The 23,834-nt window shown below is 65.6% G+C and overlaps 2 protein-coding genes across 3 annotated transcripts; both read left to right on the top strand.

Moving 5' to 3' along the window:
* The first annotated feature begins 7 nt into the window (after window positions 1-7).
* On the top strand, window positions 8-4,704 carry TMED4 (transmembrane p24 trafficking protein 4). Its single transcript, XM_090125486.1, has 5 exons — window positions 8-191; window positions 1,979-2,079; window positions 2,165-2,290; window positions 2,361-2,507; window positions 4,382-4,704. Exons 1-5 carry the CDS (start codon window positions 23-25, stop codon window positions 4,529-4,531), a joined length of 693 nt encoding a protein of 230 aa, XP_089981612.1. The 5' UTR covers window positions 8-22; the 3' UTR covers window positions 4,532-4,704.
* A 668-nt stretch (window positions 4,705-5,372) lies between these two features.
* DDX56 (DEAD-box helicase 56) lies at window positions 5,373-23,760 on the top strand. Of its 2 annotated transcripts, none has more exons than XM_090125472.1 (14): window positions 5,373-6,991; window positions 8,922-9,083; window positions 12,830-12,987; window positions 13,068-13,238; window positions 16,609-16,699; window positions 16,800-17,044; window positions 18,747-18,875; window positions 20,611-20,724; window positions 20,812-20,906; window positions 21,012-21,085; window positions 22,971-23,060; window positions 23,152-23,257; window positions 23,366-23,463; window positions 23,552-23,760. In XM_090125472.1, exons 1-14 carry the CDS (start codon window positions 6,941-6,943, stop codon window positions 23,630-23,632), a joined length of 1,665 nt encoding a protein of 554 aa, XP_089981598.1. In that variant the 5' UTR covers window positions 5,373-6,940; the 3' UTR covers window positions 23,633-23,760. The 2 variants fall into 2 exon arrangements, with proteins under 2 accessions (XP_089981598.1, XP_089981597.1); XM_090125471.1 differs by having other exon boundaries at window positions 5,712-6,991; window positions 20,608-20,724.
* The last annotated feature ends 74 nt before the right edge of the window (window positions 23,761-23,834 follow it).

Below are 23,834 nucleotides of genomic sequence, written 5' to 3'. Positions count from 1 at the left end.
GGAAGGGGGCGAGCTGAGGCGCATGCGCAGTGGGCGGGCGGCGGGGGCCATGGCGGGCGGCTCCGCGCTGCGGGCGGCCTTGGGGGGGCTGATGGTGATGGCGTTGGGCGTCCGTGGGCTTTATTTCCACATCGGGGAGACAGAGAAACGTTGCTTTATCGAGGAGATCCCCGATGAGACCATGGTTATCGGTGCGGGGCGGCGGCGGTGGGAGCGGCGGGGGATGGGGGGGGGGGAGGGGAATGGTGAGGTAATGGGGGGGGGGGGGCTGGTGGGGGAGAACCCCCAACAATGGGGGCTCTGGGAGTGGGGGTAAAGGGAGAGACCCCCTGGGATGGGGGGGGCAATGGGGGAGACCCCCGGGGGGGGCAATGGGGAAAGGTTGGGGGCTGAGGGGGGGGCGGGTGGGGAGATGAATGGGGAAAAAAAAATGTGGGGGATGGGGGGAGAATGGGGGGGTCGTCGGGGGGGGGGGGGAGATGGGAGGGAGAGCTGGGGGTTGGGGGGGGCAGAGACCCGGAAATGGGGAGGGGTGAAGGAGAGAGCTGTGGGAATATGGGGGGGTAATGGGGGGCAAGGGGGGGTGATGGGAGGTGAGGGGGGTAACGGGGGGGATCCGAACACCGCGGTGGGGAGAAACAAAAGAACGGAGTGGGAAAGGGGATACGTGCTGAAATGGGAGGGACGAAGGGAAAACGTCCCTGAGGTGGTGATAAATGAACCGGGGGGGTGGGAAGGGTGATGGGAGAGAGCCCTGGGGGTGGGGGGCAACGGGAAAGACCCCCAGGTGCTGGTGGGAGCAATGGGAGAGAGCACGAGGGGCAGTGGGGGCAATGGGAGAAACACTGGGGGCTGAGGTGGCAATGGAGAGACCCCCATGATGGGGGGGGGAAGGGGAAAAAGCACCAAGAATTGGGGAAGGCAACGGGGGAGACCCTGGGGGGGGGGATGACAAACAGCCCAGCCACCCGGAATGGGATGTGAGATGGGAGAGACCCCCATGGACTGGGGTGGAAAGGGGGACAGAGCCCTGGGCTGTGGGGCACACAATGGGGGAGAGCCCAGGGGCTTTGGTAAAGAATGGGGGGGAGCTGTGGGAGGAAAGGGGAAGAGTTGTGGAGGTGGGGGGATGCAATGGGGGAGAGCACCACCACCTGCGAGGCCAGATGGGAGTGGGGCATGCGATGGGGGAGACCATGGGGGGGGGAAAGAGAGCCCTGAGCACTTTGGGAGGCACTGGGAGGGACCCCTGGGCACCAAGGTGGCAATGGAGAGACCCCCAGGACCAGGGGGGGGCGATGGGAGAAAGCCTGGGGGCTGAGGGGGCGATGGGAGAGACCCCCAGAGATGGGGTGCGTGATGGGAGAGCCCAGGGGTGGGGGTGCAAATGGGGAGGGGGCCCTGGGTGCGTGGGGGGGGCAATGGGAGAGCTGTGTGAGGGCTGGGGTGGCAACGGGAGCGAAGTGTGGAGGTGGGAAGGGTGATGGGAGAGAGCCTGGGAACGGGGTAAGGAATGGGAGAGAGGCTGGGGGAAAAGGGGGGGATTGGTGGGGATGGGGGAGACCCCCAGGCATTGGGAGGGAGCCCAGGAATGGTGGGAGGCTCTGGGAGGGGCTTTGGGGGCAATGGGAGAGAATGGGAGAGAGGCCTGGGTGTGAGGAGGGGAGGGGGAGAGACCCCTGGGGATTGGGGAAGGCGGTGAGTGAGACCCCTGGGGATGGGGAGGGGGAAGGGAGAGACTTCTGGAGGGGGGGGATGCAATGGGAAAGACCCCCAAACAGACAAGAGACCCCCTGGGATGGGGCACACAGTGAGAGCCTGGGGAGTGGGGAACGCAACGGGAGAGCCCTGGGATGGGGGAGCAACAGAGGGCCTGTGGGGGGGTCAGAAGGGGATTTGGGGGGGTTATAGGGGTTTTGGGGGGTTAAAGGGGTTTGGGGGGGGTCTCGTGTACCGCTCTGACCACGCCGCCCCGCAGGGAACTACCGGACACAGCTGTGGGACAAACAGTCAGAATCCTTCCTGCCCTCCACGCCGGGGCTGGGGATGCACGTGGAAGTGAAGGACCCCGATGGCAAGGTGTGTATAAAGGGCTGCCATAGGGAAAGGGGGGGTCCGTGGGGGGGCTGGAGGTGATGTACAGCGTTGTTCCCCCCCCATGCAGGTGGTGCTGTCGAGGCAGTACGGCTCTGAGGGCCGCTTCACCTTCACGTCCCACACGCCTGGTGAGCACCAGATCTGCCTGCACTCCAATTCCACCCGCATGGCTCTGTTTGCTGGAGGCAAACTGGTAACCTGGGGAGGGGTCGAGGGGGGGGTGAGCAGCACCCTGAGGTGCTGACAGCTCTGTTTCCCTACAGAGGGTGCACCTGGACATCCAGGTGGGTGAGCACACCAACAATTACCCCGAGATCGCAGCCAAGGACAAACTGACCGAGCTGCAGCTGCGTGCCCGCCAGCTGCTGGACCAGGTGGAGCAGATCCAGAAGGAGCAGAACTACCAACGGGTGGGCACCCTAAAAGCAAGCACTGAACCCCCCCAAACCCCCTTCTGACCCCCCCACAGGCCCTCTGTTGCTCCCCCATCCCAGGGCTCTCCCGTTGCGTTCCCTGCTCCCCAGGCTCTCACTGTGTGCCCCATCCCAGGGGGTCTCTTGTCTGTTTGGGGGTCTTTCCCATTGCATCCCCCCCCTCCAGAAGTCTCTCCCTTCCCCCTCCCCATCCCCGGGGGTCTCACCCACCGCCTTCCCCAACCCCCAGGGGTTTCTCCCCCTCCCCTCCTCACCCCCAGGCCTCTCTCCCATTCTCTCCCATTGCCCCCAAAGCCCCTCCCGGAGCCTCCCACCATTCCTGGGGTCCCTCCCAATGCCTGGGGGTCTCCCCCATCCCCACCAATCCCCCCCTTTTCCCCCAGGCCTCTCTCCCATTCCTTACCCCGTTCCCAGGCTCTCCCCCATCACCCTTCCCACCTCCACACTTCGCTCCCGTTGCCACCCCAGCCCCCACACAGCTCTCCCATTGCCCCCCCCACGCACCCAGGGCCCCCTCCCCATTTGCACCCCCACCCCTGGGCTCTCCCATCACGCACCCCATCTCTGGGGGTCTCTCCCATCGCCCCCTCAGCCCCCGGGCTTTCTCCCATCACCCCCCCCTGGTCCTGGGGGTCTCTCCATTGCCACCTTGGTGCCCAGGGGTCCCTCCCAGTGCCTCCCAAAGTGCTCAGGGCTCTCTTTCCCCCCCCCCGGGGTCTCCCCCATCGCATGCCCCACTCCCATCTGGCCTCGCAGGTGGTGGTGCTCTCCCCCATTGCATCCCCCCACCTCCACAACTCTTCCCCTTTCCTCCCACAGCTCCCCCCCATTCTTTACCAAAGCCCCTGGGCTCTCCCCCATTGTGTGCCCCACAGCCCAGGGCTCTCTCCCCCTTTCCACCCCAGTCCATGGGGGTCTCTCCCATCTCACATCCCATTCTGGGGGGGCTGTGTTTGTCATCTCCCCCCAGGGTCTCTCCCATTGCCTTCCCCAGCACTCAGTGTTCTCTCCCCTCCCCATCCCCATCACTGGGGGTCTCCCCATCGCCACCTCAGCCCCCAAGGTTTCTCCATGGCCTCCCACCGTTCACAGGGGTCTCCCAGTGCCTCCAGCAGCACCCGGGGGTCCTTTCCCATTGCCCCCCCACCTCCAGAAGCCCCCTCCCTTCCCCACCCTGCCCCCTGGGGTCCTTCACATCACACACCCCACTCCCAGGGCTCTCTCCCCCTTTCCACCCCAGTCCATGGGGGTCTCTCCCATCTCACATCCCATTCCGGGTGGCTGGGCTGTTTGTCATCCCCCCCCCCAGGGTCTCCCCCGTTGCTTTCCCCAATTCTTGGTGCTTTTTCCCCTTCCCCCCCATCATGGGGGTCTCTCCATTGCCACCTCAGCCCCCAGTGTTTCTCCCATTGCCCCCACTGCCCCTCGTGCTCTCTCCCATTGCTCCCACCAGCACCTGGGGGTCTTTCCCGTTGCCCCCCACGGCTCTCTCCCATCACCCTTCCCACCCCCCTGGTTCATTTATCACCACCTCAGGGACGTTTTCCCTTCATCCCTCCCATTTCAGCACGTATCCCCCTTTCCCACTCCATTCTTTTGTCTTCCCTATTGTCCCCCCCACCTCCAGAAGCCCCCTCCCTTCCCCTCCTCACCCCTTGGTGTCTCTCACACCCCACACCTGAGTTCCCCAGGGGCTCCTCCTGTTTCCTTCCCTGCATCCCAGGGCTTCTCTCCCCATCTCCCCCCCTCATCCTTAGGCTCTCCCATCGCATCCCCAAACTTTGGGGGGGGGGGGGGGGGTCTCTCCCACCCCTCATTTCCTCTCCCCCTGAGCCCCGTTTGTCCTGCAGTACCGAGAGGAACGCTTTAGGATGACAAGTGAGAGCACCAACCAACGTGTGCTCTGGTGGTCCATCGCCCAGACCGTCATCCTCATCCTCACCGGCATCTGGCAGATGAGGCACCTCAAAAGTTTCTTCGAGGCCAAGAAATTGGTGTAACATCCCCCCTCCCCCCCCCACCCCCAAAAATTTGGGAAGGGGGGGGGGGGTGGCTGTCCCAAAATACGGGTTCCCACCCCCTCTCTGATGGTTACGGGGAGAAATAAGGGGCTCTGATGTGGGGTTGGGGGGGGGGGGTTGGATGGGGAGGAATAAAGAGCGTGGGATCCTTGTGTGTTTGTGTGTGGGTGTTTTGGGGTCGGGGGGGTTGGATTTTGGGGTGGTTTGGGGGGGTTTTGGGGGTGGTTGTGGTTTTGGGGTGGTTTGGGGGGGGTTTTCTGGGGTGATTTTGGGGGACTTTGGGTAGTTTGGGGGTGGTTTGGGAGGATTTTGGGGGTGGTTGAGAGGTGTTTTAGGGGGATTTGGGGGTTCTTTGGGGTGGCTTTGAGGTGGTTTTTTGGAGGACGGGTGGTTGGGGGGTGTTTTTGGGGGGGATTTTGGGGGTGTTTGGAGGGTTTTGGGGTGGCTGAAGGCTGGTTTAGGGGGATGATTTTGGGGGATTTTGGGGTGATTTTGGGGATGTTGGAGGGCTTTGGGGTGGCTGAGGGGTGTTTTTGGGGGGTGATTTTAGGGCTGGTTAGGGTGTGGTTTTTTGGGGGTGATTTTGGGGTGGTTGAGGCACTTTTGGGGTGGTTTGGGAGGATTTTGGGGGTGGTTGAGAGGTGTTTTAGGGGGATTTGGGGGTTCTTTGGGGTGGCTTTGAGGTGGTTTTGGAGGACGGGTGGTTGGGGGGTGTTTTATGGGAGTGATTTTAGGGCTGGTTGGGGTCTTGTTTTTTGGGGGTGATTTTGGGGTGGTTGAGGTGCTTTTGGGGTGGTTTGGGGGACTTTTGGGGTGGTTTGGGGGTGGTTTTGGAGGACTTTGGGGGTGGTTGGGGGCTGTTGTATTTTGGGGTGGTTGAGGGGTGTTTTAGGGGGATTTGGGGTTTTTTTGGGGTGGCTTTGAGGTGGTTTTGGAGGACGGGTGGTTGAGGGATGTTCTTTGGGGTGATTTTGGGGTGTTTGGAGGGCTTTGGGGTGGCTGAGGGGTGTTTTATGGGAGTGATTTTAGGGCTGGTTAGGGTGTGTTTTTTTTGGGGTGGTTGGGGTGTTGGATTTTGGGGTGAATTTGGGGGTGGTTGAAGCAATTTTGGGGTGATTTTGGGGGACTTTGGGTAGTTTGGGGGGGGTTGGGAGCCCTTTGGGGTGGTTGATGGGTGGTAAATTCTGAGGTGGTTTGGGGGGATTTTGGGGTGGTTTTGGGGTTGTTTGGAGGACTGGGGTGGTTGGGTGTTTTTTGGGGAGTAATTTTAGGTTGGGGTGTGTTGTTTTTTGGGGATGATTTTTGGGGTGGTTGAGAGGTTTTTTAGGGTGATTCAGGGCATTTTGGGGTGGCTTTGAGGTGGTTTTGGAGGACTGGGGTGGTTGAGGGGTGTTTTTGGGGGATGATTGGGGGATTTTGGGGTGTTTGGGGTGGTTGAGGTGTTCTATGGGAGTGATTTTAGGGCTGGTTGGGGTCTTATTTTTTGGGGGTGATTTTGGGGTGGTGGGGGTGTTGATTTTTGGGGTGATTTTGGGGTGGTTGAAGTGGATTTTGGGGGTGGTTTTGGAGGATTTTGGGGTGGTTGGGGGCTGTTTTTGAGGTGATTTGGGGGAAGTTTGGGGGTTTGGTTTTTGGGGTTGTTGGGGTGTTGGTTTTTGGGGTGATTTTGGGGGTGGTTTTGGAGGACTTCAGGGTGGTTGGGATCTGTTGTATTTTGGGGTGATTTGGGGATGGTTGTGAGATTTTGGGGGCTGATTTTGTGGTACTTCCAGGTTGTTTGGGGTCTTATTTTTTGGGGTGGGTTTGGGGGGGACTTCAGGGTGGTTGGGGATGTGGAATTTTGGGGTGATTTTGGGGGATGTTGAGGTGGTTTTAATGGTGTTTTTTGGGGTGGTTTTTGAGGTTTTTAGGGGCAGTTGGGTGTTGTTTTTTGGGGTCATTTTGGGGCGGTTGGGGGCGTTTTTCGAGGTGATTTTGGGGTGATTTTGGGGTACTTTGGGGTGGTTGGAGGGCACTGCTTTTTGGGGAACTTCGGACTCATTGGGGTGGTTGAATTTTGGGGTGATTTTGGAGGACTTTGAGGTGGTTGGGGGGGTGTTGTTTTTTTGGGGTGACTTTGCAGGACTTTGGGGTGGTTGGGAGGCGCTGCACTGCGGAGGGACCCCACATATCCGACCCCAAAGCGACCCCGCACCCCAGCAGGGGAGCTGGGCGGGCCGCCATGACACTTTACCTCCACGCCTCAAGGGGGCGCTGTGGGCTTGCTGCCGCTCTAGGCCTGCAAACCGGAAGCTGTCTGTGGCGGCGCTGTTGGTTCTTTGCCGCTCTCGGCGCGCAGACCGGAAGTGCTCTGTGGCGGCGCAGCTGCAGAGCGGCACGCTAGAGAAGATGGCGGCGACCAGCTTCGAGCAGATGGGGCTGGACGCGCGGCTGCTGCGGGTACGGGGCGGGTTGGGGGTTGGTGGGGGGGAGTCGGTTAGGGTTACGCTGGGGGGTGCTGGGGAAAGGCTGGTGGGGGGCTGGGGGCGGCGGCGGGGGCTGGGGGGAGGAGGCTGGGGAGGTTGGGAGAGGTTGGGGAGGGGGCTGGGGGGGGTTAGGGTTAAGTTTAAGGTTGGGGGGGCTGGGCGAAGGCTGGGGGGGGTTAGGTGTGGGGGGGGGTTGGGGGGAGAAGCTGGTGGGAGGCTTGGGGGGGCTGGGAGAAGGGGGTGGGGGGGTTTAGGGTTAGGGCTGAGGGGGGGAGGTTAGGGTTGGGGGGCTGGGGAAGGCTGGGGGGGAGCTCGGGGCAGCAGGGGGGTCTGTGGGGAGGAGGTGGGGGGAGGAAACTGGGGGGGTTGGGAGAGGTTGGGAGGGGGGCTGGGGGAGGGGGTTGGGAGGGGTTAGGGTTAAGTTTAAGGTTAAGGGGCTGGGCGAAGGCTGGTGGGGGGCTTGGGGCAGTGGGGGGGGGCTAGGGGGAGGAGGCTGGGAGAGGTTGGGAGGGGGGGTTGGGGGAGGGTTGGGGGGGCTTGGGAGGAGGTTCGGGGGGCTGGGGGGGTTAGAGTTAAGGTTGGAGGGGGTTGGGAGAGGTTGGGGGAGGGGTTTGGGGAGGCTTAGGGTAGGGGGGGAAGGGGAAAGGTTGGGGGGGGCTTGGGGTAGGGGGGGGAGGTGGGGAGAGGAGGCTGGGGGTGGTTGGGAGAGGTTGGGAGGGGGGGCTGGGGGGGGGTTAGGGTTGGGGAGGGTTGGTGGAAGGCTGGGGAGGGGGCTTGGGGTGGCGGGGGGGTCTGGGGGGAAGGGGTGGGGGGAAGGAGCTGGGAGGGGTTGGGGGAAGGCTGGGGGGGCTGGGGAGGGGGTTGAGGGGGTTAGGTTGGGGGGGCAGCGGGGTCTGGGGGAAGGCTGGGGGGGCTTGGGACAGCAGGGGGCTGTGGGGAGGAGGTGGGGGGAGGAAGCTGGGGGCGGTTGGGAGAGGTTGGGAGGGGGGGCTGGGGGTTGGATGGGGGGTTGGGGGGGGCTGGGGGGCTTAGGGTTGGGGGGGTTGGTGGAAGGCTGGGGGGAGGCTTGGGGGGGCTGGGGGGAGGAGCTGGGAGTGGGTTGGGGGAAGGCTGGGGGGGCTGGGGAGTGGGTTGGGGGGGGTTAAGGAAGGGGGAAAGGGGGAAGGTTGGGGGGGGAAAGGGGGGCTGGGGGAAGGCTGGTGGGGGGCTTGGGGCAGTGGGGGGGGGGCTGGTGGGAGGAGGCTGGGAGGTGGTTGGGAGAGGTTGGGGGGGTTGGGAGAAGTTGGGAGCGAGTTGGGGGAGGGGGTTGGATGGGGGGTTGGGGGAAGGCTGGGGGGGGCTTGGGGTGGTGGGGGGTGTGGGGGAGGGGGATGGGGGGGTTAGGGTTAGAGTGGGGGTGGCAGGGGCGAAAGCTGGGGGGGGCTTGGGGTAGTGGGGGGGGAGGAGGCTGGGGGTGGTTGGGAGGGAGTTGGGGGAGGGGGTTGGATGGGGGTTTGGGGGGGGCTGGGGGTTTAGGGTTGGGGGGGTTGGTGGAAGGTTGGGGAGAGGCTTGGGGCTGGGGAGTGGGTTGGGGGGAGGAGGCTGGGGGGGGTTGGGAGAAGTTGGGAGGGAGTTGGGGGAGGGGGTTGGATGGGGGGTTGGGGGAAGGCTGGGGGGGGCTTGGGGTGTTGGGGGAGGGGGATGGGGGGGGCAGGGGGAAGGTTGGGGAGGGGATTGGGGTGGTGGGGGGGGCTGGGAGGAAGAGGTAGGGGGGGTTGGGAGAGGTTGGCAATGGGGGGCTGGGGGGGTTAGGGTTAAGGTTGGGGGGAGCTGGGGGGAGGAAGCTGGAGGGGAGTGGGAGAAGTTGGGGGAGGGGTCGGGGGGTTCCTCCTCCTCCGGCTCCAGGCAGCGCTGTGGCCCCGCAGGCCGTGGCGGAGCTGGGCTGGGCCGCCCCCACCGCCATCCAGGCCGAAGCCGTGCCGCTGGCTCTGGAGGGCCGCGATGTGCTGGCCAGGGCCAGGACCGGCTCCGGGAAAACCGCGGCCTACGGCCTGCCGCTCCTCGAGAGGCTGCTGAGGGGCAAAGCCGTGAGTGGGGGCCGGGGGGTTCTGGGGGTGAGTGGGGTGAGATGGGGGTGGGGAGCGGGGGGGGTGTTTTGTGGGGTGGGGGGGTGTGGGAAGGATGGGGGTTATGGGGGGTTGTGGGGGTGGGGGGATGATGGGGGGCTGTGGGGTGGGAGAATGGGGTGATGGGAGGGGGTGGGTGTCAGGGGTGGGCATGGCGGGGCATGGGGGTAAAATGGGCGTTTTGTGGGGTACGGAGTGGGGCAGGATTGGGGCTGGGTGTGGGGATGGGGGCTGTGGGTTGGGATAATGGGGTGACAGCAGAGGGTGGGCGCTGTGGGGCACAGAGGGGTCTGTGGGGTGTTGGGGTGCGGGCACAGTGGGGCATGGGGGTAAAATGAGCGTTTTGTGGGGTATGGAGTGTGGGGGGGTCCAGGCAGGATTGGGTCTGGGTGTGGGGATGGGGGCTGTGGGTTGGGACAGGGGCTCTGGTTGGGGTGGGGCTGTAGGATGTGGGGATGGGGGTTCCTGGTTGGAATAATGGGGTGACAGCAGAGGGTGGGCGCTGTGGGGCACAGAGGGGTCTGTGGGGTGCTGGGGTGGGGGCACAGTGGGGGATGGGGATAAAATGGGGGTTTTGTGGGGTATGGAGTAGGGGGTCCAGGCAGGACTGGGTCTGGCTGTGGGGTGTGGGGATGGGGGCTGTGGGTTGGGATAATGGGGTGACAGCAGAGGGTGGGTGCTGTGGGGCACAGAGGGGTCTGTGGGGTGTTGGGGTGGGGGCACAGTGGGTCATAGGGGTAAAATGGACGTTTTGTGGGGTATGGAGTGGGGGGTCCAGGCAGGATTGGGTCTGGGTGTGGGGATGGGGGCTGTGGGTTGGGACAGGGGCTCTGGTTGGGGTGGGGCTGTAGGATGTGGGGATGGGGGTTCCTGGTTGGAATAATGGGGTGACAGCAGAGGGTGGGCGCTGTGGGGCACAGAGGGGTCTGTGGGGTGCTGGGGTGGGGGCACAGTGGGGGATGGGGATAAAATGGGGGTTTTGTGGGGTATGGAGTGGGGGGTCCAGGGAGGATGGGGGCTGTGGGTTGGGACAGGGGCTCTGGTTGGGGTGGGGGTGTGGGGTTGGGGGCTGTGGGTTGGGATAATGGGGTGACAGCAGAGGGTGGGCGCTGTGGGGCACAGAGGGGTCTGTGGGGTGCTGGGGTGGGGGCACAGTGGGGGATGGGGATAAAATGGGGGTTTTGTGGGGTATGGAGTGGGGGGGTCCAGGCAGGATTGGGTCTGGCTGTGGGGTGTGGGGATGGGGGCTGTGGGTTGGGATAATGGGGTGACAGCAGAGGATGGGCGCTGTGGGGCACAGAGGGGTCTGTGGGGTGCTGGGGTGGGGGCACAGTGGGGGATGGGGATAAAATGGGGGTTTTGTGGGGTATGGAGTGGGGGGGTCCAGGCAGGACTGGGTCTGGGTGTGGGGTGTGGGGATGGGGCTGTGGGTTGGGACAGGGGCTCTGGTTGGGGTGGGGCTGGGTGTGGGGATGGGGCTGTGGGTTGGAATAATGGGGTGACAGCAGAGGGTGGGCGCTGTGGGGCACAGAGGGGTCTGTGGGGTGCTGGGGGGGGCACAGTGGGTCATAGGGGTAAAATGGGTGTTTTGTGGAGTATGGAGTGGGGGGTCCAGGGAGGATGGGGGCTGTGGGTTGGGACAGGGGCTCTGGTTGGGGTGGGGGTGTGGGGTTGGGGGCTGTGGGTTGGAATAATGGGGTGACAGCAGAGGGAGGATGCTGTGGGGCACAGAGGGGTCTGTGGGGTGTTGGGGTGGGGGCACAGTGGGGCATGGGGGTAAAATGAGCGTTTTGTGGGGTATGGAGTGGGGGGTCCAGGCAGGATTGGGTCTGGGTGTGGGGTGTGGGGATGGGGCTGTGGGTTGGGACAGGGGCTCTGGTTGGGGGGGGCTGTGGGGTGTGGGGATGGGGGTTCTGGGTTGGAATAATGGGGTGACAGCAGAGGGTGGGCGCTGTGGGGCACAGAGGGGTCTGTGGGGTGCTGGGGGGGGCACAGTGGGGTATGGGGGTAAAGTGGGCGTTATGGGGCACTTGGACATGGTGGAGAATTGAGTGTGGGGTGTCTGGGCAGGATTGGGGTCAACTGTGGGGTGTGGGTTGTGGGGATGGGGGCTCTGAGTTGGGGTGGGGCTGTGCGTTGTGGGGACGGGGGCTGTGGGTTGGGGTGGCGGTTCAGGTTTGGGGTGAGGATGGGGGTTATGGGTTGGAACGGAGTTTATGGGGTTGGGAGTCATGGGTTGGGGTGGTTATGGGGATGGGGGTTGTGGGTTGGAGTGGGGCTTGGGGGCTCTGGGTGGGGATAGGGGTTGTGGGGATCAGAGCTGGGGGTTGGGCTGGGGGTTATGGGGATGGGGGCTGTAGGTGGAATAGAGGTTATGGGGATGTGGGTTGGGTTGGAGGTTATGGGGATGGGGGCTCTGAGTTGGGATGGGGGCTATGGGGGTAGGGGCTGGGGTTTATGGGGCTGGGGGCTGTGGGTGGGAATAGAGTTTATGGGGCTGTGGGTTATGGGGCTGTGGGTGGGGATGGAGGTTATGGGGCTGTGGGTTATGGGACTGGGGGCTCTGAGTGGGGCTGTGGGTTTTGGGGCTGGGGGCTGTGGGTTGGGGTAGGGATGGGGGTTATGGGAATGGGGTTATGGGGCTGGGGGGTTATGGGACTGGGGGCTCTGGGTGGGGATAGGGGTTGTGGTGGAGGCTGTGGGTGGGGGTGGAGGTTATGGGGCTGCAGGTTTTGGGGCTGGGGGCTGGGGGTGGGAATAGAGGTTATGGGGCTGCGGGTTTTGGGGCTGGGGGCTGTGGGTGGGGCTGGAGGTTATGGGGATGGGGGTTTTGGGGCTGGGGGCTCTGGGTGGGAATAGAGGTTATGGGGCTGGGGGCTGGGGGTGGAGCTGGAGGTTATGGGGCTGGGGGTTGTGGGTGGGTGGGATGCGGGTTATGGGGCGGGGGTTATGGGGCTGGGGGGTTATGGGACTGGGGGCTCTGGGTGGGGATAGGGGTTGTGGGGCTGGAGGTTATGGGGCTGCGGGTTTTGGGACTGGAGGCTGTGGATGGGGCTAGAGGTTATGGGGCTGTGGGTTTTGGGGTTGGGGGCTGTGGGTGGGAATAGAGGTTATGGGGCTGTTGGTTATGGGGCTGGGGGTGGGGCTGGAGGTTATGGGGCTGGGGGCTCTGGGTGGGGATAGAGGTTATGGGGCTGTTGGTTATGGGGCTGGGGGTGGGGCTGGAGGTTATGGGGCTGGGGGCTGTGGGTGGGGCTGTGGGTTTTGGGGCTGGAGGCTGGGGGTTGGGCTGGAGGTTATGGGGCTGCGGGTTATGGGGCTGGGGGCTGTGTGTTGGGTCGGTGGGGCGATAGCAGCGTGCGGGCGCTGCGGGGTGCAGCGAACCTGCGTGGCATCCGGGTGGGGGGGGGGGAAGCATCCAAGCCAAGTGGGGGCAGTGAGGGGCAGTGGGGGGCCGTGGGCGCAGGCGGGCAGCGGGGCGGGCAGCAGGGCGGGCAGCGGGGCTGGCAGCAGGGCTGGCAGCAGGGCTGGCAGCAGGGTGGGCAGCAGGGTGGGCAGCAGGGCTGGCAGCAGGGTGGGCAGCAGGGCGGGCAGCAGGGCGGGCAGCGGGGCTGGCAGCAGGGCTGGCAGCAGGGTGGGCAGCAGGGTGGGCAGCAGGGCTGGCAGCAGGGCCGGCTGCTGGGGTCCCTGACGGCGGTGCGGCTCAGGCGGCGGCGGCGGAGCAGGCGGTGCGGGCGGTGGTGTTGGTGCCCTCCAAGGAGCTGGGGCTGCAGGTGGTGCGCAGCCTGCGCAGCCTGGCCGCCTTCTGCGCCCGCGACGTGCGCGTGGCCGACGTCTGCGCCCAGGGCGACGTCGGCACCCAGAGGTGAGCGCAGCTCCCGCCCGCCCTCCTGCGCCCGTGGGTGCGGGCAGAGCCCCGCTGGAATCCTCGGGGGGGTTTTGCAGGCCGGTGCTGATGGAGAAGCCGGACGTGGTGGTGGCGACGCCGGCGCGGCTGCTGGCGCACCTGAACGCCCGCAGCCTGGTGCTCAGGCACTCCATGGAGCTGCTGGTGCTGGATGAGGCTGACCTGCTGCTGTCCTTCGGCTTCGGGGAGGATCTCAAGGCGTTGCTGTGGTGAGGGGGGGGTGTAGGGGGGGGGTTGGGGGTGTTGGGGAGGTTTGGAGGGCCGTGCTGTGGTTGGGGGAGGGGGACACAGGGGGGGGTTGGGGGGCGTTGGGGAGGTTTGGGGGTGTTGATGTGATGATGGGGGGTACAGCTGAGGGTTGGGGGCACTGGGGGTCCTGCAGGTGGGGTTGGGGGGCATTGGGGAGGTTTGGGGGCTCTGCTTTGTTGGGGAGGGGTCTCTGTGTGGATACAGCGAGGGACTCAGAAGTATGGGGGAGATTTGGGGGTCCCTGCTGTGGTGGGGGGGGGAACAGGTGGGAGTGGGTGGCATTGGGGAGGTTTAGGGGCATTGATGTGATGATGGGGACGGGGTGCAGCTGAGGGTTGGGGGTTGGGGGTCCTGCAGGTGGAGTTGGGGGGTGCTGGGAAGGTTTGGAGGGTCCTGCTGTGGTTGGGGGGCGGTACAGGTGGGGGTCGGGGGGCGTTGGGAGGGTTTGGGGGCTCTGCTGTGTTGGGGAAGGGTCTCTGTGGGGGAGCAGCCAGGGAGTCAGGGATATGGGGGGGATTTGGGGGGCTCTGCTGTTTTGTGGGGGCACAGGTGGGATTGGGGGGCATTGGGGAGGTTTGGGGGTATTGATGTGATGATGGGGAGGGGGTACAGCTGAGGGTTGGGGGCACTGGGGTCCTGCAGGGGGGGTTAGGGGGTGTTGGGAAGGTTTGGGGGGTCCTGCCTTGGCTGGGGGTGTACAGGTGGGGGTTGGGGGGCATTGGGAAGGTTTGGGGGCTGTGTTGGGGAAGGGTCTCTGTGGGGGTGCAGCCAGGGAGTCAGGGGTACTGGGGGAGATGGGGGGACTCTGCTGTTTTGGGGGGGCACAGGTGGGGATTGGGGGACATTGGGAAGATTTGGGGTACCCTGCTGTGGTGGGGAGGGGGGTGACTGGGAGTGCAGCTGGGGGTTTGGGGGCATTGGGAGGTTTGGGGGTATTGATGTGATGATGGGGAGGGGGGACAGCTGAGGGTTGGGGGCGTTGGGGGTCCTGCAGGTGGAATTGGGGGGCGTTGGGAAGGTTTGGGGGGCCCTGCTGTGGTTGGGGGGGGTACAGGTGGGTTGGGGGGCGTTGGGAGGGTTTGGGGGCTCTGCTGTGTTGGGGAAGGGTCTCTGTGGGGGTGCAGTCAGGGAGTCAGGGGTATGGGGGAGATTTGGGGGTCCCTGCTGTGGTGGGGGGGCACAGGTGGGATTGGGGGGCATTGGGGAGGTTTGGGGATGATGATGTGATGATGGGGAGGGGGCGCAGCTGAGGGTTGGGGGTGTTGGGGGTCCTGCAGGTGGGCCTGGGGGGCTTTGGGGAGGTTTGGGGGGCCCTGCTGTGGTTGGGGGGGTACAGGTGGGGGTTGGGGGGCGTTGGGGGTCCTGCAGGTGGGGTTGGGGGGCATTGGGAGGGTTTGGGGGCTCTGCTGTGTTGGGGAAGGGTCTCTGTGGGGGTGCAGCCAGGGAGTCAGGGATATGGGGGAGATTTGGGGGGCTCTGCTGTTTTGGGGGGGCACAGGTAGGGATTGGGGGGCATTGGGGAGGTTTGAGGGTATTGATGTGGTGATGGGGAGGGGGCACAGCTGAGGGTTGGGGGCACTGGGGTCCTACAGGGGGGGTTGGGGGCCGTTGGGAAGGTTTGGGGGGTCCTGCCTTGGCTGGGGGGGGGGTACAGGTGGGGGTTGGGGGGTGTTGGGGGTCCTGCAGTTGGAATTGGGGGGCATTGGGAGGGTTTGGGGGCTCTGCTGTGTTGGGGAAGGGTCTCTGTGGAGGTGCAGTCAGGGATATGGGGGAGATTTGGGGGGCTCTGCTGTTTTGGGGGGGCACAGGTGGGGACAGGGGGGTATTGGGAAGATTTGGGGGACCCTGCTGTGGTGGGGAGGGGGGTGACTGGGAGTGCAGCTGGGGGCTGGGGGGCGTTGGGAGGTTTGAGGGTTTGATGTGATGATGGGGAGGGGGGACAGCTGAGGGTTGGGGGCGTTGGGGGTCCTGCAGGTGGAGTTGGGGGGCGTTGGGAAGGTTTGGGGGGCCCTGCTGTGGTTGGGGGGGATACAGGTGGGGGTTGGGGGGCGTTGGGAGGGTTTGGGGGCTCTGCTGTGTTGGGGAAGGGTCTCTGTGGGGGTGCAGCCAGGGAGTCAGGGATATGGGGGAGATTTGGGGGTCCCTGCTGTGGTGGGGGGGCACAGGTGGGATTGGGGGGCATTGGGAGGTTTGGGGGTATTGATGTGATGATGGGGAGGGGGTGCAGCTGAGGGTTGGGGGTGTTGGGGGTCCTGCAGGTGGGCCTGGGGGGCTTTGGGGAGGTTTGGGGGGCCCTGCTGTGGTTGGGGGGGTACAGGTGGGGGTTGGGGGGCGTTGGGGGTCCTGCAGGTGGGGTTGGGGGGCATTGGGAGGGTTTGGGGGCTCTGCTGTGTTGGGGAAGGGTCTCTGTGGGGGTGCAGCCAGGGAGTCAGGGATATGGGGGAGATTTGGGGGGCTCTGCTGTTTTGGGGGGGCACAGGTAGGGATTGGGGGGCATTGGGCAGATTTCGGGGTATTGATGTGATGATGGGGGGCAAGGCTGAGGGTTGGGGGCACTGGGGGTCCTGCATGTGGGGTTGGGGGGCATTGGGAGGTTTGGGGGCATTGATGTGATGATGGGGAGGGGGCACAGCTGAGGGTTGGGGGTCCTGCAGGTGGAGTTGGGGGGCGTTGGGAAGGTTTGGGGGGTCCTGCTGTGGCTGGGGGGGGGGGTACAGGTGGGGGTTGGGGGGCGTTGGGAGGGTTTGGGGGCTCTGCTGTGTTGGGGAAGGGTCTCTGTGGGGGTGCAGCCAGGGATTCAGGGATATGGGGGAGATTTGGGGGGCTCTGCTGTTTTGGGGGGGCACAGGTGGGGACAGGGGGGTATTGGGAAGATTTGGGGGACCCTGCTGTGGTGGGGAGGGGGGTGACTGGGAGTGCAGCTGGGGGTTGGGGGGCACTGGGGAGGTTTGGGGGTGATGATGTGATGATGGGGAGGGGGGACAGCTGAGGGTTGGGGGTCCTGCAGGTGGAGCTGGGGGGTTTTGGGAAGGTTTGGGGGGTCCTGCTGTGGTTGGGGGGGGGTACAGGTGGGGGTTGGGGGGCACTGGGGGTCCTGTGGGGGGGGTTTTGGGGGTGGATGCGTTGCTGCGGGGCGCCGCTGGGTTTGGGATTTGGGGGGGAGGTGCGTAAGTGTGGGGTGCGCGCAGGGTGGGAGCTTTTGGGGTGCAGATGGGGGGGGGTTGAGAGGGGTGCTGGGGGGGCAGTGAGGCACAAATAGGGCCGGGGGCCTTTTGGGGCGCAGCCTTTAGGCTGGAGGAAACCAATCGCCCCCCCTCCCCCAAAAAAAAGCCACCTCCCCAAAATCTACCAAGCGCTGCTCATGTCGGCCACCTTCAACCCCGACGTGGACGCCCTGAAGGAGTTGGTGCTGCACAACCCGGTGAGGGGGGACGGGTGGAATTTGGGGGTGCAAAAAGAGGGGAGGGGGGGGTCGTACAGGGGGGTCCCCGACGCCCCCCGGCTCTGACGCGGCCCCGCAGGTGGCGGTGCAGCCGCAGGAGCCGCGCCTGCCGGGCGCCGGGCAGCTGCAGCAGTTGGTGGTGCGGTGCGAGGTGGAGGAGGACAAATTCCTGCTGCTTTACGCCCTGCTGAAGCTGGCGCTGCTGCGGGGCCGGGCGCTGCTCTTCGTCAGCGGCATCAGCCGCTGCTACCGCCTCAAGCTCTTCCTGGAGCAGTTCGGCATCCCCGCCTGCGCGCTCAATGCAGAGCTGCCCGCGCGATCCAGGTACGGGGGGCACGGGGGTGGGGGCAAGGATGGGCACGTGAATGGGGGTGCAGGGATGGGGGCAGGGGTGGAGGCACAGGGAAGGGGGCACAAGGATGAGGACACAAGGATGAGGACACAGGAAAGGGGGCAGGGATGGGGGCGCAGGGGTGGGGGCACAAGGATGAGGACACAGAGAAGGGCAGGGATGGGGGCGCAGGGGTGGGCAGAGGGATGGGCGCAGGGGTGGGAGCACAGGGAAGGGGGCACAAGGATGAGGACACAGAGAAGGGCAGGGATGGGGGCGCAGGGGTGGGGGCGCAGGGGTGGGGGCAGAGGGATGGGCATGGGAGTGAGGGCGCAGGGACAGGGGCGCAGGGATGGGGGCAGGGGTGGAGGCACAGAGAAGGAAGCACAGGGATGAGGGCAGAGGGATGGGGGTAGGGGTGGGGGCACAAGGGTGGGGGTGCAGGGATGGGGGCACGGGGGTGGAGGCAGGGATGGGCACAGGGGTGGGGGCAGGGATGGGGGTAGAGGGATGGGCACGGGTGAGAGCACAGGGATGGGGGCAGAGGGATGAGGGCAGAGGGATGGGGGGCAGGGGTGGGACACGGGGAAGAGGGCTCAGAGAAGGGGGCAGGGATGGGCACAGAGGTGGGGGCAGGGATGGGGGTGCAGGGTTGGGGGCAGGGATGGGGGTGCAGGGGTGGGCACGGGGTGGGGGCAGGGATGGGGGCACATGAATGGGAGAATGGGGGCAGGGGTGGGGGCACAGGGGTGGGGGCAGAGGGAAGGGGGCACAGGGATGGGGGTGCAGGGAAGGGGGCATAGCAATGGGGGCACAGGGGTGGGGGCAGGGATGGGCACAGGGATTGGGGCACATGAATGGAGGCAGAGGGGTGGGGGCAGGGAAGGGGGCAGGGGTGGAAGCACAGGGAAGGGGGCAGGGATGGGTACAGGGGTGTGGGCACAGAGAAGGGGGCAGGGATGGGCACATGGATGGGGGCAGGGATTGGGGCACAGGGATGGGGGCAGGGGTGGGCACAGGGATTGGGGCAGGGAATGGGGGCACAGGGAAAGGGGCACAGGGGTGGGCACAGGAATTGGGGCAGGGATGGGGGCACAGGGATGGGGCCAGGGGTGGGGGCACAGGAATGGGAGGATGGGGGGCAGGAATGGGGGCGCAGGGAAGAGGGCATAGTGATGGGGGCACAGGGGTGTGGGGGGGGCACAGGAATGGGGGCGCAGGGGTGGGCACAGGGGTGGGGGCAGGGATGGGCACATGAATGGAGGCAGAGGGGTGGGGGCAGGGAAGGGGGCAGGGATGGGGGCACAGGGAAGGGGGCAGGGATGGGCACATGGATGGGGGCAGGGATAGGGGCACAGGGGTGGGTGCAGGGATGGGGGCAGGGGTGGGCACAGGGGTGGGAGCACAGGGAAGGGGGCAGGGATGGGAGCAGAGGGATGGGCACAGGGGTGGGGGCACAGGGATTGGGGGCAGGGATGGGCACAGGGTGGGGGCACAAGGATGAGGGCAGAGGGATGGGGGCACAGGGAAAGGGGCAGGGATGGGCACAGGGGTGGGGGTGCAGGGATGGGGGCACAAGGGTGGGGGCAGGGAAGGGGGGACAGGGATGGGGGCCGAGGGAAGGGGGCAGGGATGGGTGCGCAGTGATGGGGGCACAGGGTGGTCACGCTCCTGTCCCCACCCCTGTGTCCCCAGGTGCCACGTCATCACGCAGTTCAATCGCGGTCTGTACGATTACATCGTGGCCACCGACGAGGACGCGGCGCCCAGCGCGGCACCCATGGAGCTGCAGCAGCGCAGGAAGAGGAAGGGGGGGGCTGACAGGTGAGGGGACACGTGGGTGGCATCAGGGGCGGCTGTGGGGGCCACCGAGGGGCTGTGGGGGCCACTGAGGACCCGTGGGGGCCACTGAGGACCTGTCAGTGTCACCAAGTGGGGACCCGTGGGTGTTGCCAAGGACCCGTGGGTGCCACTGAGGGGCTGCAGGTGCCACCAACTGGGGACGCGTGGGTGCCACCGACCAGAGATCTCTGGGTGCCATTGAGGGCTTGTGGGTGGCACTGAAGGCCCATGGGTGCCACCAACCAGGATCCCATGGGTGCCACCAACCAGGATCCCATGGGTGCCACTAAGGACCTGTCAGTGTCACCAACCAGGATCCCATGGGTGCCACTGAGGACCTGTCAATGTCACCAACCAGGATCCCATGGGTGCCACTGAGGACCTGTCAATGTCACCAACCAGGATCCTGTGGGTGCCACTGAGGACCTTTCAGTGCCACCAACTGGGGACCTGTGGGTGTTGCTAAGGACCCATGGGTGCCACTGAGGGCCCCTAGGTGCCACCAACCAGTGATCTCTGGGTGCCACTGAGGGCCCATGGGTGCCATTGAGGGACTGTGGGTGGCATTGAGGACCTGTCAGTGTCACCAACCAGGATCCCATGGGTGCTACTGAGGACCTGTCAGTGTCACCAACCAGGATCCTGTGGGTGCCACTGAGGGCCCATGGGTGCCACCAACTAGGGACCTGTAGGTGCCACTGAGGGCCTGTGGGTGCCACCAAGGATCCTGTGGGTGCTACTGAGGACCTGTCAGTGCCACCAACCAGGATCCCATGGGTGTCACTGAGGACTTGTCAGTGCCACCAACTGGGAACCTGTGGGTGTTGCCAAGGACCCATGGGTGCCACTGAGGGCTTCTAGGTGCCACCAATCAGTGACCCACGGGTGTCACCAACCAGTGATCTCTGGGTTCCACTGAGGGCCCATGGGTGCCATTGAGGGACTGTGGGTGGCATTGAGGACCTGTCAGTGTCACCAACCAGGATCCTGTAGGTGCCACTGAGGGCCCATGGGTGCCACCAACTAGGGACCTGTAGGTGCCACTGAGGGCCTGTGGGTGCCACTGAGGGCCTGTGGGTGCCACCAAGGACCCATGGGTGCCACTGAGGACCCGTCAGTGTCACCAACTGGGGACCCTATGTGGGTGCCACTGAGGGCCTGTGGGTGCCACCAAGGACCCATGGGTGCCACTGAGGACCTGTCAGTGTCACCAACTGGGGACCCTATGTGGGTGCCACTGAGGAACCATGGGTGCCACTGAGGACCCGTCAGTGTCACCAACTGGGGACCCTATGTGGGAGCCACTGAGGGCCTGTGGGTGCCACCAACTAGGGACCCTATGTGGGTGCCACTGAGGGCCTGTGGGTGCCACCAAGGATCCGTGGGTGCCACCGAGGACCCATGGGTGCCACTGAGGACCTGTCAGTGTCACCAACCAGGGACCCTGTGTGGGTGCCACCAAGGATCCGTGGGTGCCACTGAGGGTGCCGACAGGGGCGCAGAGCCGGGTTTTGGTGCTGCTCCCATTGGTGCCACACGGGTCCCCCACCCTCCGTCCCTGCGCTCAGTTCCTCCCCACATCGAAGGCTTTTCTGTGCGCCCAGCGATGGGGTCAGCGCCGTCCGGGTGCTTGTGGGGTGTCTTTGCCTTGGGATTTGTGTCCCCACGGTGTCACAATGTCCCCCTCACCCCCCAAAATCTCATCCCCCCCCAGCAGAGGCGGTGACCCCGAGTACGGCGTGGCGCGGGGCATCGACTTCCACAACGTGGCCGCCGTCATCAACTTCGACGTGCCGGCAGCTGTGGAGTCCTACATCCACCGCGTGGGGAGGTGTGTGGGGGTCCTGGGGGGGGGGTCTCAACCCCTTTGTGGGGGGGGGGTGCAGCAATGGAGCCCCCAACCCCGATGCCATTGCAGGACAGCGCGTGCTGACAGCCCCGGCACGGCGCTCACCTTCGTGCTGCCCGACGAGCGGCAGCAGCTGGCGCGCATTGAGGACGCGCTGGCAGGAGGTGAGGGGCAGGGGGGGGTTGAAGGGGGGGGCATTTTGTCACCACGGCCCTTCAGGCTTCGGGAGGTGACCCCAAAGTTGTGTGTGTGTGTGTCCCCAAATGTAGAGAATGGGGAGTCCATGCTGCAGCCCTATAAGTTCTGCATGGAGGAGATCGAGGCGCTGCGCTACCGCTGCAGGGTGAGGGGGGGGAATGGGGGGGGGGGGGCTTTGGGAGATGGGAAATGGGGTGGGAAAGGGGGATGGGGGGGGAAATGGGGGCTGGGGGGGAGGAAGGGGGATGGGGGAGATGGGGGAGGGGAGATGGGTGGGGGGGAAATGGGGGCTGGAGGGGACGGGGGGTGGGGGAGATGGGGAATGGGGGAGGGATGGGGGAATGGGGGGGGAATGGGGGCTGGGGGGAGGAAGGGGGATGGGGGAGGGATGGGGGAGATGGAGAATGAGGGATGGGGGGGATGGGGGAGATGGGAAATGGGGGGTGGGGGGGGATGGGGAATGGGGGGGGAATGGGGGAGATGGGGAATGAGGGATCGGGGTGAGCTGGGGGGAATGGGGGGGAGGAAGGGGGTGGGGGGGCTGGGGGAAATGGGGAATGGGGGATGAGGGGGAGATGGGGAGAAAAAGGGAGATGGGGGAGGGGAGATGGGGAATGGGGGAGAGATGGGGGGGCTTTGGGAGATGGGAAATGGGGTGGGAGAGGGGGATGGGGGGGGAATGGGGGCTGGGGAGGAGGAAGGGGGATGGGGGAGGGATGGGGGGCCTGGGGAAATGGGGGGTGGGGGTGGGTGGAGGGGTTGGGGGAGATGATGGGGAATGGGGGAGATGGGGGAGGGGAGATGGGGGTGTTGTGGGGAAATGGGGGCTGGAGGGGAGGAAGGGGGATGGGGGATGGGGGAGGGAAAGGGGAATGGGGGGGGAATGGGGGCTGGGGGGGAGGAAGGGGGAGGGGGGCTGGGGGAGATGGGGAATGGGGGGGAGATGGGGGGGGATGGGGGAGATGGGAAATGGGGGGTGGGGGGGGATGGGGAATGGGGGGGAATGGGGGAGATGGGGAATGAGGGATCGGGGTGAGCTGGGGGGAATGGGGAATTTGGGGGAGGAAGGGGGTGGGGGGGGCTGGGGGAGATGGGGAGAAAAAGGGAGATGGGGGAGGGGAGATGGGTGGGGGGGAAATGGGGGCTGGGGGAGATGGGGAATGGGGGGGGAATGGGGCTGGGGGGAGGATGGGGGATGGGGGATGGGGGGGATGTGGGATGGAGGGGAGATGGGTGGGGGGGAATTGGGGGTGTGGGGGGGATGGATGGGGGCGATGGAGGGAAAGGGTGCTGGGAGGGGAGACGGATGGGGGTGAAAGGGTGGGGGGGGAGATGGGTGTATGGAGGGGGGGGGGAAGGGTACTGGGGGGCGATGGGTGCCAGGGGGTGGGAAGGGGGCTGGGGGGGGGGGGATGGGTGGCACTGCTGCCATCCTATATGGAGGGGGGTTATGGGGGGGGGAAAGGGTGCTGGGAGGGATGGGGGAAAAACAGGGAGATGGGTGTGTGGGGGGAGGGGGGGGCTGGAAAAGGGTGCTGGGGGGCGATGGGTGCGGGGCAGGGGGAGATGGGTGCTGAGGGATGGAAAGGGGGCTGGGGGGGGGATGGGTGGCACTGCTGCCATCCCATATGGAGGGGGGTTATGGGGGGGGAAAGGGTGCTGGGAGGGATGGGGGAAAAACGGGGAGATGGGGGAAGATGGGTGTGTGGGGGGGATGGTAGGGGTGGGAAGGGTGCTGGGGGGCGTTGGGTGTGGGGCAGGGGGAGATGGGTGCTGAGGGATGGAAAGGGGGCTGGGGGGGGGAATGGGTGGCACTGCTGCCATCCCATATGGAGGGGGGGTTATGGGGGGAATGGGTGCTGGGGGGGATGGGGGAAAAACAGGGAGATGGGGGAAGATGGGTGCTGGGTGGTGATGGATGCGGTGCAGGGGGCGATGGGTGCCGGGGGGCAGAAAGGGGGCTGGGGGGGGGGAATGGGTGGCACAGCTGCCATCCTGCAGCCCTGACCCCTTCTGTTGCCCCCCCCCAGGACGCCATGCGCTCCGTCACCAAGCAGGCGGTGAAGGAAGCGCGGCTGCGGGAAATCAAAGAGGAGCTGCTCAACTCGGAGAAGCTGAAGGTACCCAGCGATGCGGGGCGGGCGTGGGGCGATGTGGGGCGCTGCCAACGCCTCTTATTCCCCCCCCCACCCCCCCAAACTCCGTGCCCAGACGTACTTTGAGGACAACCCCCGCGATCTGCACGTCCTGCGCCACGACAAACCGCTGCACCCCGCCATCGTCCAACCGCACCTGCGCAACGTGCCGCAGTACCTGGGTACGGCTGGGGGGGGACACGGGGGGGTGGGGGAGGTTATGGGGCTGGGGACACCCGTGGTGGTGGGGGGGGGTGACAGCAGTCACGTCGCCGTGCCGTTTCCCGCAGTGCCGCCCACCCTGCGTGGCGTCGCCAAACCGGAGCTGAAGAAGCGCCGGCGGCTGCGGCTGCCCCACGGCGCTGCCAAGCGCCAGGCCGGCCCCAGGGTGAGCGTCAGACCCCCCCCCTCCCATCCCCTCCTTCCTTTTATTTTGGGGGGGGTCTCACCCCGTTTTTCTCCCCCCCCCCCCGCAGTCCCGTCGCACCGCCAACCCTCTGCAGAGCTTCAAGTTCAGCCGGCACCGCACCAAGCGCCGCGCGGCACCGCCATCCTGACCCCCCCCAACCACCACCCCCTTCAACCTGGACCCCCCCCCCCCAACGCCAACCCTACGAGCACCTCACACCCCCCCCTCCCCAAGCCCTGGGGGTGGGGTGGCTCAATAAAGGTGCTGTGAGGGCGATGGCTGCCTGCTGGTGGTCTGCGTTACCGGGCGCCGCGGTGGCGGGGAGGGGGGGGGGGGTGGTGATGGGGAGG

This window comes from Phasianus colchicus, chromosome 27 (assembly GCF_987193195.1).
Source record: "Phasianus colchicus chromosome 27, bPhaCol1.hap1.1, whole genome shotgun sequence".
Taxonomy (NCBI): domain Eukaryota; kingdom Metazoa; phylum Chordata; class Aves; order Galliformes; family Phasianidae; genus Phasianus; species Phasianus colchicus.
The sequence above is the reverse complement of the archived record's forward strand: the minus strand, read 5'-3'. Positions and strand labels throughout refer to the sequence as shown.